Source organism: Mauremys reevesii, linkage group 5 (assembly GCF_016161935.1).
Source record: "Mauremys reevesii isolate NIE-2019 linkage group 5, ASM1616193v1, whole genome shotgun sequence".
Lineage (NCBI taxonomy): Eukaryota > Metazoa > Chordata > Testudines > Geoemydidae > Mauremys > Mauremys reevesii.
In genome coordinates, this window is record NC_052627.1 from 132723228 (window position 1) to 132735896 (window position 12669).

General features: G+C 39.8%; 1 protein-coding gene across 3 annotated transcripts in view; it reads right to left on the reverse strand.

Moving 5' to 3' along the window:
- Positions 1-12669, reverse strand: part of DNAAF9 (dynein axonemal assembly factor 9) — a 122824-nt gene that overhangs the window by 81774 nt on the left and 28381 nt on the right. For all 3 annotated transcript variants that reach the window (XM_039540486.1, XM_039540487.1, XM_039540485.1), the window contains exons 3-4: positions 5434-5553; positions 3778-3902 (exon numbers count right to left, since the gene is read on the reverse strand). In XM_039540486.1, the coding sequence (XP_039396420.1) occupies positions 3778-3902; positions 5434-5553 (245 nt within the window). The remainder of the gene's footprint in view (positions 1-3777; positions 3903-5433; positions 5554-12669) is intronic.

Consider the following 12669-nt stretch of genomic DNA (forward strand, 5'->3'; position numbering starts at 1 on the left):
GATAAGTATGAATTTAAAATAAGTCTCTTTATTATGCTATATCACTATTTATAAGACATGTTTTCAATGGCACTTCTTTTCCATCACTGTTCAGTACAGTCACTTAAAAAACATTGTGACCAAGCGGAAAGATCGGAGAACACTAAATTTTGCAAGGTTCTATAAGAGCTGCACAAGCCCCACGTGACTTGTTCCTTTTTAAAGCTTTGCCATTATTATTGTTATAAAAGCTTAGCTAAAAATAGCTAGTTCTTTGGTATGCCATTGTAGGAAAACTAAACGCTTTAACAAACAGCCACAGGCGATCATTTGTCAGAAAGAATCAATCTAAAATGCTGTCTGAAGGATGACAAGATTTCACAGCTCCTATGAACAGCCAGAAGTTCTCTAGGAAACTGGCAGTCCCATATACATTTGAAGAAATGGCACTTAAAAAAAAGTCCATCGCACTTGTTGACATTTATAGGCAGTAACCCAGAAATCAGCATCTTTACAGTACAAGGAACCTCAGAATTTTCAGTTTATTTCATTATACACTTCAAATATATTAGGGCATTTGGCTCATCTTTCTGTTCATAATCAGCAATTTGAATCAGCATCATGAGATTTCATTAATACTTAGCCAGAGCAGACCACACACAATGAATCTAATCAGAGAATAGCAAAGTAAGCAGATTTTTCAATCCCACTTTATCTTCTTAAACATATTAAAATATTTCTAATTGAACAGCACATTTATGATGTTGTGCATGATTAATGATTACTACTAATTAGCGCGGGGCCCTCAGCTTTGGTACCTACTGCAACTCATGGTTTGTAATAGCCTGGGTGTGTTGACTTTCCAGGCACCCAGCAAGTCTGATGAAGGTCAACATTTAAATTTTGTTACAGATGTTTTGGCTCGTGAGCAAGCTGCTTATTTTAGTTGGATGCTTATATTCCAAAGTTTCTATCAAACACAGCTAGAGTAGTATACAAAATATACCTCATAGCTTTTATATTTCTTTTGTTATAAATCTAAATACATGTAGTCAGTAGGGGTTGGGGAGTGAAGACAGGACATACAGTGGCCCTGCTTCTCTCCACCAACTGCAAGTATTGAGAACCTCCACTACTCAACCTGTTCTCCAGCTCTGCTCCACAGCCAGCTTCTGTGCCTCCCCCTTTACCCACACTCCTCTACCCCAAATTCCTCTTACCCCACACTATCCAGCCACCTCTTGCAGTTGAGGCAAACAGCTAAATCTCCTGGGCTTCCCCAGTTCTGTCAGACTGGAATTCCTCTTTGACAAACTACAGCCCTCTGGAATGAAACTGCAGCCCAAGTTGTTAGACTGATAATTTTGCAGTTCCCACTATGCCCATTTGCTCCCCTGTAGCCCTGGAAAAAGAAAGCAGCTGATAGTATCAGTAGTCACATCAGACTTCCGTGACAGAGATCAGTTAGGTTGTGATCAATGAGAATAACATTTTTTAGTTAAAAATATAGTTGAGTCACCTCAAAAGCTACAGAAGAGAAAAAAAGGTTAAATTTATGGTGACTTTAGTAATGAGACTATCAACGTAACATTTCAATTAGTGCTTCCTCCACAAAAGTTTCTCTTTCAAATCTTCCTTTTCCCTCTATCCTCTTGTTCCTGTCCTTCTGTTTGTCCTTTCCACAAGCTCTACTGATCCATCCTCTAGACAGATAACCCACCCACTGCACCTCCCACCCTTTACACACACTTTCATGCAGGTACAGGGGAGGAGAGGAAATAGCCTACGCAGGGGACAAAAAGCTTCTCTTCCCTTCTCCTAGAAACTTCACAAAGGGCAGCAGCTAGAAGCTGATGCCCACCACTTCCCATTCATTCTTCCCCAATCTGCTCCCAGCCCCACATGTCAATCTTCTTTCCACCAGGGGGTTTCAGCACAATAATTTAGGAGAGGGGGATAAGAGCGATCTTCGCCGGGGCAAAGAGACTCTGGACCCAATGTGGGCCAAGTTCTTCCCTTTCTGTTGGATTTGTTTGCAGGGTGGGAGTGGGGGACATGCCAACTATTCTGAGTACCTAGATCAGCAGATGATAGGCTCCACAACAAGCGTCCATGGGGAGGCTGTTGATATATATTGCCAGGTATTACGGCACATGTTCACAGTTGAAAGTAGCTCAGTCCAGGTCAGTTCCAGGGGACAGTCTCAGCAGTTAAGTACCAGGCTGTCCAGCACACTAGTGCATATGAACCAACACTTCATGGAGAGACAAAGGATCCAAGTGAAGGAGTGGAAATTTAAGATAAATCAACTTCTTGCTAAATCTATCAGAATTTGAAATGGATGGTGCTTAAAGTGACGCTTAATTTATTATCATCACAAGACATGGCCCAAAGCTGTTCCTATTAAAGTCAGTGGAAAAACTGTCATTTACTTAAGTAGGGAAGGAGTAGTCTCTTGAAACAAACAAAATATATTTTCTTTAAATGGTTAAACTAAACCAAGCTTTTCACAGATTCCGATTTATATTTCCACTCCTCTTCTAAATTACTTGCACTTGCAAGTACTTGGACTAATATAAAAAGAACTTTAGTAATTTAAAAGCTACTCTTGGGTATTTCAGTGTTCACTGTGGTACTTAATTCAGATTCTATATTTTGCTTATGCCACAAATATTCTTTTCTTGTGACATGATGTCATAAACAGATCAGGGTTAAGGTCTCTTTTACCTGGAAAGGGTTAACAAGCTCAGTAACCTGAGAAACACCTGACCAGAGGACCAATCAAGGGACAGGATAATTTCAAATCTCTGTGGAGGGAAGCCTTTGTCTGTGTTTCTTGTTGGTCTGTGCTCTCTTTGGATCTAAGAGAGGCCAGTCATGTCTCCAAGTTCTCCTGGAGTAGTTCCTACTATCCAATAATGAGTATTAATTAGAAAGGCGGATTAGTCTTATAATTTGATTTCTACATTTGCAATTGTGTGTTTGCTGAAGGAAATTCTTTATTTCTGTTTGCGGTTACTTTGCTTTTACTGAGAAAGAAAGGAGGGGGGATTCTCTCCAAAAATTGATAAGTTTAAACTCTGTGTATTGTTCCATCTGGGTATTACAGAGACAAGTTACTTTCTTTTTATTCTTTAATAAATCTTTTCTGTTAAGGACTTGGTTGATCTTTCCTTGGGTATTTTCAGGGAAAGGGGAGGAGGGAGGCATCCCTCTGTAGTTGTATCCCGGTATCTCTCCTAGGAAAAGGGAGGGGGGAGGAAGCAGGGAGGAATGGTTTATTTCTCCTAGGTGTAAGAACTCCATGGATTTGGGGCTCTTGGGATTCCCAAGGATTTTGGGGAAGGACTGTGTCCCAATACACGTACATTATTGGGTGGTGGCAGCTTTTACCAGATCTAAACTAGGATTTAAGTTTAGAAGGATCCATGCAGGTCCCCATCTTGTGAACCCAACAGCTCCAAGTGGGGGGTGAGACCTATGACACATGACCACCAATTTCTGTCAAATCAATGGCACTGTCAAGGGAGGAAGAACCAGGAAAAAAAACCCTATTCCTCAGCTTTGTTTGATTTGTCCCTCTAAAACAGCACAGTGTTCAGTAATATATTATTTCTGTGTAACTTAACATAAGAATATAAACAAAAATGTAGTGCTTCTCATTAGGGTCAAAAGGCAGCTGCAGTTTATCAAAAAGACAACTTTGCAAAAAATGTAAATGTAAACCTTTGAGTCTCAGTCACTAGTGAAATGTTACATACATGCAGTTCTCAGTGTACTTATTCTGCCTTCACTTACCTCATTTTCAGTCAGGCAATGGAAATGCAAGTTTCTCCAGTATGCCACATATGGCAAAAGATAACTGTAGTTCACAGGGTTACAGTACAGATGGACACTATCAGGTTTTATTAATATGATTACATCTGCAATAATCAAAACAAGAGATTAATACATTAACTTCATAGCTACAAACTTAACTAGAAATCTAAATTGTATCTACACAGAAATCTAAGGAATTGAACAGGAAATTTTTTCCTACAAACACTCAGATCAAAAATATCTGCAAAGCATAACAGAAATACATGATGGAAAATGTTACTAGATCAATCCCACTTTCACTTAATACAGCTACACATTTTTGGAAGGAAAAAAAAAAAAAACCACACACAACACCCAAAAGCATATTACTTTCTTTCTCAGCAACACAATTATGACTATTCTAACCTCTTATCTGCAGGCTTGTCTCACCACGTGCTTTGAAAAAATGTGTCATAATGTTGAGCACTTTACATAATATTGTATAAACAGACATATTTGTTCTAGTATGAAATTACTCTTGAGGGGTCATACTGCATTATAGAGATCACTCAAAAAGAAAAGTGGGGGACAGAAAACTGATGTACCCTTTCAGCATAAAAGATTTTTTTTTATCTCTTGATATGAAAACAGGTTGCCAATATGCAAAGCCACCTTATGGCCTAAGTGTAGAAGTTAGATACTTCACAGAAGAATTCCTTACTTTTATTTGCTTCACCTCCTCCTCTCAACCCAACATATTAGTCCAAAGAATATTTTAAAAACTTAAGCACCTGAGATTTCATGTTAATTTTGGTACCCAGTTCAGTCAATACCCTTTCAATTCCATTAACTCTATAATTTGTATATGATTAGAGTTTATATTGGTTTACCAATATACAACCACAGGAATTATCATTAATTTTTTTAAACTGTACATAAAACTCCAAGTGTAACTATGTACCTCATTTTTCAAGAAATGGACATTGATAGGGCCCTATTAAACTCACAGTCCATTTTGGTCAATTCCACAGTCATGGGATTTTAAAAATTGTAAATTTCATGATATCAGCTATTTAAATCTGAAATGTCATGGTGTTGTAATTGTAGAGTTCCTGACCCAAAAAGGAGTTGGGCAGGGGAGGGGATAGCAAGGTTATTGTATGGGGGGAGCGGTGGCACTGCCTTGAGAGCTGGGCAGCTCCAGAGCGGCAGCTGCTGGCTGGAAGTCCAGCTCTGAAGGCAGAGCTGCCGCCAGCAGCAGTGCAGAAATAAGGATGGCATGGTATGGTATTGCCAACCCTTACTTCTGCGCTGCTGCTGGCGGGGTGCTGCCTTCAGACCTGGGCGCCCGGCCAACAGCCACTGCGCTCCGGCCACCCAGCTATGAAGGCAGCAGCGCAGAAGTAAGGGTGGCAATACTGCACACACACCCCTAAAATAACCCTGTGGCCCGCCCCCTCCGCAACTCTTTTGGGCCAGGACCCCCAGTTTGAGAAAGGCTGGTCTCCCCCTTGAATTCTGTATACTATGGAGTAAAACACACAGGGGGAGACCAGATTTCACAGTCCATGGCGCCTTTTTTATAGCCGTGAATTTTGTAGGGTCCTAGACATTGACAAGCAAGCGTGCAAATACAATGCTTAACATATTACTCACCATCAAGAACTTCTTCAGGAAACCCAGTTTTCTCAAAGTCATTGTTATTCTGGTTATACAAACCAAAGAGAAGGTAGTTGGCCAGCTCCCTACAGCCTTCATTGTATCTGCTATCGATTCCTGCAAAAGAACAAACGTATGAGCAGCTACAGTATGAAGTGGCAGAGCTCCCTCTGGACTATTAACTTTGACTGGTCTTATTCTTGTGCATGTGATACCATGAATGACAACAGCACTCTAATTGTTATGGTGACAGTTTAGATTAAATCTAAATAGTAAAAGCTAGGCACAGACACTCACTAATACTAGAACCACACTCATCTAACAAGTGATGAGGGAAGAAGGGAGAAATTATGTGGAAGCAGCCCTAGAGCAGACTAAATAAGAATTCTTCCAAGGTAATTTGAGGATTTACACTTTCCCAAATATGATTAAAGAATATAGTAATCATAACCAAACACTATACAATTAAGAACAGCAATTCTGTATAATCAAGGAGTCAAGTAATTATTTTGGCTACTGTCAAAGTAGCATGACTACAATTTTTAAGTCTGCAGTATTCACAACACGTCTGGAGAACATTTTTTACTGGCACTTCTGCAGAATTAAAAACTGTTGAAGTTACTAAATTGTGCTTATAACACAAAAAGTTGAAAACACCATCGTATTCTGTTTTTAAGAAATAAGTTACAGTTCTCTGGACATCTGTTCTGGATCAGGATGCACCAGCTAAGGTAAGTATTGTACAAAGTCTATGTACCTTCTGCAGAACTTGAAACTTTTGCTGCGGATAAGCTTTACAGCAACTGAAATCTCTGATGTTACAAACAACTGAGCAGTATCCAATTGTAATATGTTAGAGTTAATGGTATATATCAAATGATATACAGAAGCAGACGTAGAATATTACCAATCTCTGAAATTAATAAATTATAGGACTCTCATAAAGTTGCAAATGCAGCAGGTTGTGGTCGAAGGTTTTAAAAAGCACAAGACACAAGGTGGATAAAACAACATCTTTGATTAAACCAATTTCTGTTGGTGAAAGACAAGTTTTTGAGCTACACAGAGCTCTTCTTCAGGTCAGATTATTTAACAAAAAGAATAAAACATGGGTAGTCAATTTTATTTTTTGTTAAGGTCCAAATTTCTTGGTCAAGCTGTAGTCAAGGTCCAGACTCCAGAAAAAATAATAAAAAACAATAATGGATAATAAATAAAAAGATGTCAGGGGCCATTCAAAAGCATCTGACAGCCCAGATTTGGCTTGCGGTCCACCTACTGACTACCCGTGAGGTAAACACATGTTGCAGGGAAAACTTCTAAGATGAAGTGAGCAATTAGTACCTCTACAGTCATAGGACAAAGGTGGGTTAGTGGGATATAGATTGTTGTAATAAGTCATTGGATGGAAGAAAAGGGGTCACTGTGACTGGTTTGGCGAAAATGAGGAGGAAATCACAATACTAACAGGAGTGTTGTAAGCAAGACATGAGAAGTAATTCTTCCACTCTACACCACTCTAATTAGGGCTCAGCTGGAGTATTGTGTCCAGTTCTGGGCGCTACACTTCAGGAAGGATATGGACAAATTGGAGAGAGTCCAGAGAAGAGCATCAAAAATGATTAAAGGTCTAGAAAACATGACCTATGAGGGAAGATTGAAAAAAAATTGGGTTTGTTTAGTCTGGAAAAGAGAAGACAGAAGGGACATGGTAACAATTTTCAAACAAGTAAAAGGCTGTTACAAGGAGGAGGAAGAAAAATTGTTTTTCTTAACCTCTGAAGATAGGACAAGAAGCAGTGGACTTAAGTTACAGCAAGGGAGACTTAGGCTGGACATTAGGAAAAATTTCCTGTCAGGATGGTTAAGCACTGGAATAAATTGCCTAGGGAGGTTGTGGAATCTCCATCATTGGAGATTTTTAAGACCAGATTAGACAAACATCTGTCAGGAATGGTCTAGATAACTAGTCCTGCCACAAGTGCAGGGGACTGGACTAGAGGTCCCCTCCCATTCTATGATTCTACTCTTGAAAGAAAGAAAAAAATGAGGCTTTCCAAATATGGCAAAATTATATTCAGTCCACCTCAGAGAGAGAGAGATTTAAACATCTGCAAAGCAAGGAACAAAGACAACTATGCTTGATACAAGATAAATGGTGGGAGAAGGTAGCAGAAGACACTCAAATGTATGCAGAAACAAATGAAACAAAAGTTCTTTGATTCCTTGAAGCTAGTCTATGGACGTTCAAAGGTGGGCACAGGTTCACTCATGATGGCTGATGGCAAGAGAGTCATCAAAAACAAACAGGGCATGGAACAGAGATAGGTTGAACATTTCAGCCAATTACCGAACAGTCCGTTCTCAACTGAAAAAAGTGCTTATCAATCAGATACCTCAAAAGCCTATTCAGCACCACACTGACTCACCACCCTCACCTGAAGAAATAGAAAAGGCAATCAGTTTGATGAGCTCAGAGAAGTCCTCGGGCAGAGATGGAATACACTCTAGAAGATCCTTACTGACATCTGGGACAGTGAAGAAATGCCACAAGACTTCAAAGATGCCACAATTATTCCTATATTTAAAAATAAAGGCAGCATAATGGTATGTGATAACTAGCATGGGATCTCTCTCCTATCTGTCATTGGCAAAATCTTTGCTCATGTCCTCCTGAACCAACTGATTTCATCTGTCTCGGACGCCAATCTACCTGAGATTCAGTGTGGATTCAGACCTGGTCGTAGCACCAAAGACATGGACTTTCAGTATCAGGCAAATACAAGAAAAGTGTATCGAACAAAACATAAATCTGTTCAGTGTTTTCATCAATCTAACAAAAGCATTTGATACAGTCCATACAGAGGATTATGGATAATCCTCAGCAAACTTGGTTGCCCACCAAAACTTGCAAAGATCATTCATTTATTTCATGAGTGGATGCAAGGTTAGGTACTTTTTAATGGAAATCTCACTGACTCCTTTCTCATTCAAATGGAGTCAAACAAGGCTGTGTCCTTGCCCCTGTACTAGTCAACCTCTTCTTCTCCCAAGTTCTCAATCATGCTCCAGATGGGCTCAACAGAGGTATATACGTCAGATACAGAAACGATGGCTCAGTCTTCAATCTTACAAGGCTTAAAGCAAAAGCAAAAGTAACAGAACTACTAATAAGAGAAGCAATCTTTGCAGATGATTGGGGCCTCCTAGCACACAAAGAGTGAGATCTCCAGTGCATCGTAGATCACTTCGCTGAAGCATCAAAATTGTTTGGCCTCACAATCAGCCTGGCAAAAAAAACCTGTGGTGTTGCACCAATCATCTTCACCGCTCTCTGCCATATCCCCTAGCATATCCATTAGTGGACTCCAACTAAAGCAAGTTGACAGTTTTACCTATCTTGGCAGCTACATCTCCCACACAGATCTCTTGGCAAAGAGATCATGAACAGGATACAGAAAGCTTCTCAGTTATTAGGAAATTTAGGTAACAAAGTCCTGAAATCCCACAACATAACCCTCTCAACAACAAAAAATAACTTCATAATTCTTTTGTTTTCACATCTCTCCTCTACAGCTGTGAGACCTGGACACAATACAAATCGCATATCAAACAGCTAGAGGCCTTCCATATGCGATCTCTCCACACCATTATGGGGATCCGCTGGCAGGACAAAATTACCAACCTGTAGGTTCTCCAAAAGTCAAATGCCACAAGCATCGAGGCCATGCTGATAAAAGCCCAACTACACTTAGTTGGGCATGTCATTAGGATGCCTGAACATCGACTCCCCAGAAAAATTTTCTATGGAGAACTGGCACAAGGACACCAGAATCAAGGCCACCCCAGACAACACTACAAGGACAGCATCAAGAACGGCATATGCTTTGATGCAATAAATCGAATGATCTTGAGAAGGCTGCATTAAATAGATCAGTCTGGCTACACACACAGAGCTTTTCAAGCCTTTGAAGAGGACAGAAATAATCGATTGTTAGCAGCAAGGGAAAAGCGTCATATTACTGCTATAGCTACCAAGACATTCACCAATGATTGTCTGCCCAATCTGCTCACGAACATGCACATCACACTCTGGACTTCAGAGTCACTCCAAAATCCACAAAAAGAGATAGTGTGAAAACATCATTGTCGAGCCAATGGACTACGCACAATAAGTCATACATCCTGTATCTCTGTTGAGTCCATGATTTTTACAGTTTAGCAGTGTTATGGATTTAAGCTCCCAGGCTCATTTTTAGGTGTTGTGCAGGCCTCCTTTGATGATGAAGAACAGTGGGTCACATATGTGACTGCTTTGCAAAAAGTGTTTGCCCACAGGCAATAGGGTGCTTTTGACTTATCAATTTTCTGAGAGTGCGTTCAAGAGCATAGTGATTGTCTTGTTTCACCCCCACAGTTGTTGGGGGCATTCGATGCACTGGATGAGGTACACCACATGTTGTGATAGGCATGTGTAGGATCCTGGGATCTTGAAAAATTTGTTATGGGGAATACTGATCATCGTAACAGCAGAGATATGGTTCTGCATCTGTTGTTATGGCAGTGTCTGATGCCACTTTGAGTTGGTGTGTCATGGTCTGTGGGGAGCTTGCTTCTGATGAGGAGTTTGGCGAGGGTGGAGGGTTGTTTGAAAGCCAGAGGAGGGAGCTCAGGAAAAATTTGTTTCAGGATATTGTCCCTATCAACTGTGGGTTGTAATTGTTTGGTGATATTCTGTATGAGTTCCAGTGGGGGATGACAGGTGACAACTAGGGGCCGTCAGAGGTTTTCTTCCCTATATTGAAGCAGGTTCTTTCAGGGTATTTGGGTGGCCCATTCCATGATGCGATCTACTTCTCTAGTGGAGGATCTTTGTTTGGTGAAGGCAGTGTTAAGGGTAAAAATTATGTCAGGGACACTAGTTGCAAAAAGTACTTTAAATCACTTTGTTTCTTCCCTATGATTTGTCTGTCCATACATCTGCCCCTGTAGCATATATAAACTTTACTTTGAAATATATAAGTTAAGAAAACACTGAAGTTGCACAATTAAGTACTCAAAAGTCAGAAAGTGACAAAATTAAGATTGTGTATACAACTATAACCCTAGCCCCTCCCACAGCTTTGGATACACATGCAGCATCTTGCCTATATACATCCATGCATAACTAATGGCAGAAAACGTATTCTACTTCACTCCTCGTTCTCCTACTTAAAAAGTGATGAACTATTTTTACTTAAACATTACAAAAATTAAAAATTCATCATTGGGCTGAGATCAAACCTAGAAAATATCAACTAAAAAGGTAAAAGCTTTGGAATGTTTTAAGTAACTGAGCACACAGGATTTAGAATAGGAACCACTAAGTAATCTCAACTATAGCTTTCTAGCACTCCAGCTATAGTTCTCAGAATGCATTTATGTATATGCTATCATATAGATACTAGTTGGTAAGATAAATAGTTAATGAAAATCACAGGTACTAGAAAATGATTATGGGAACTTGACACCATAATGAGCAAAAACTCTGCTTGACAGAAGATAACATTCCATCTAGCAACAGTTGTTACGGGAGCAGAACAAAGTGAGTTTCCCCTATACCTCTGATTTTAAAACAAACATTAATATCTATTTTTTCAAAAAAGGAATTGTAAGCAAAGAAACCTATGCTGATCTGGTAGTAAGTCTGAGAATTTCACCACAGTGAAGTCAGATTCCAAAATTAACATTATGATGGGGAATTTTAACACTTCCCTTGAGCATTCACAGTACGGTCTTTCATTACTAGATCATTCTACACTTGCAATATTAAAGAACTGCGCTTTTCATAACCAGAGATGCCTGTAACATTCTGTATTACTACACACAGTAAAACATTGTGTGGTCACATAACACAAGTCACACTGTCATTCCCACGTGCATGAGCATTGTGAATGTACTGACTTTCCCAAGATTAAAGCCTCAGGATTCATATTGCATTATTTTTTTCATACAATATTCATTGCTGTTCTCCCCAACTTCCACATAAGGAGGACTCCAAAGTTGAGCCAGGTCCGCACCCAATTCCAGAGAGCTGGCATAAAGGGCCATGAGGGTCCTGCCCCAATATCCCAATGCTAGATTACATTAGAAATGCCAAAGATTCTTAGAGTTATCAAAGGTATTTGTTCCCTTATGATGCAACCCTCCACATTAAGTCCAAGATCTAAGATGGGGATTAAGAGACAAGATAGGAGGACCTTTTTTTTCGTTTTTTGTTTTGTTTTTCTTTGGGGGGGGGAAGAGAGAGAGAGAGAGAGAGTGTGTGTGTGTGAGAGTGTGCTGGGTGGGCAGAATTAATAAATGAGCAAGATAAAAAAAATCAAATCTACATATGAATCTGATCCAATAACAGCCACAAATTATCTGCACAACCACCACCACAATTTCTATTTGCAATTCACAAGTATCAGGTTTACCAGGTTCTTCATTTGCCTATCAAATGATAGCCAAGTCCACTTTCTTTGCAACTGTATTGAAATAGCGTATTTCTTATCACCGGGTTGTAACTCGGGCAGAAATTTAGTAGCATCTCTCTTTTTTAGTTTTCTTCCCAGCACCCAAATATGCCTATGTCTCCAGGCCAATATCCCATCTAATCATACTTCTGCATTAACATCTTCCACCACCCCAACATAGATCATCTTTAAAACTACTTGTATATCTTTCTGTAGGTCATTATAAAATTCATCAATTTCTTCCTTGGGCACTACTGAGGTCAGCACATATACTTGTACTATTGTAATTGCACTGCATTTGACTCTGAATCTCACCTTCAACATATGAGGAAATATCAGATTAAACGGCATAAGAGCCTGGCTTGCCTTCAACTTTAGCACCCATGTGACTGTCCTGATGTCCACCTTCTTCCCTTCCATATGTCAATATCCCGTGTTCGTTGTGTTAGAATTCTCCTTTGCCTTCCTTTCTCTTTTCACACAAACGGCTAAAAGGCCAAAAGGAAGAAACCAAGGTGGATACCAATGAAGGGCACTGCGGTTGAGTGACAAATGTAGGAAGATGATGCCCAATAAGTTCTTGGAAAGTATAGGGGGACAAGTTTTTGTTTCAGAAAGTGGAGGAAGTAACCAGAGGGACATCCATTTTAGACTTGATTCTGACCATCACAGAGGAATTGGTTGCAAATCTGAAAGTGGAAGGCAATTTGGGTGAAAGCCATCATGAAACAATAGA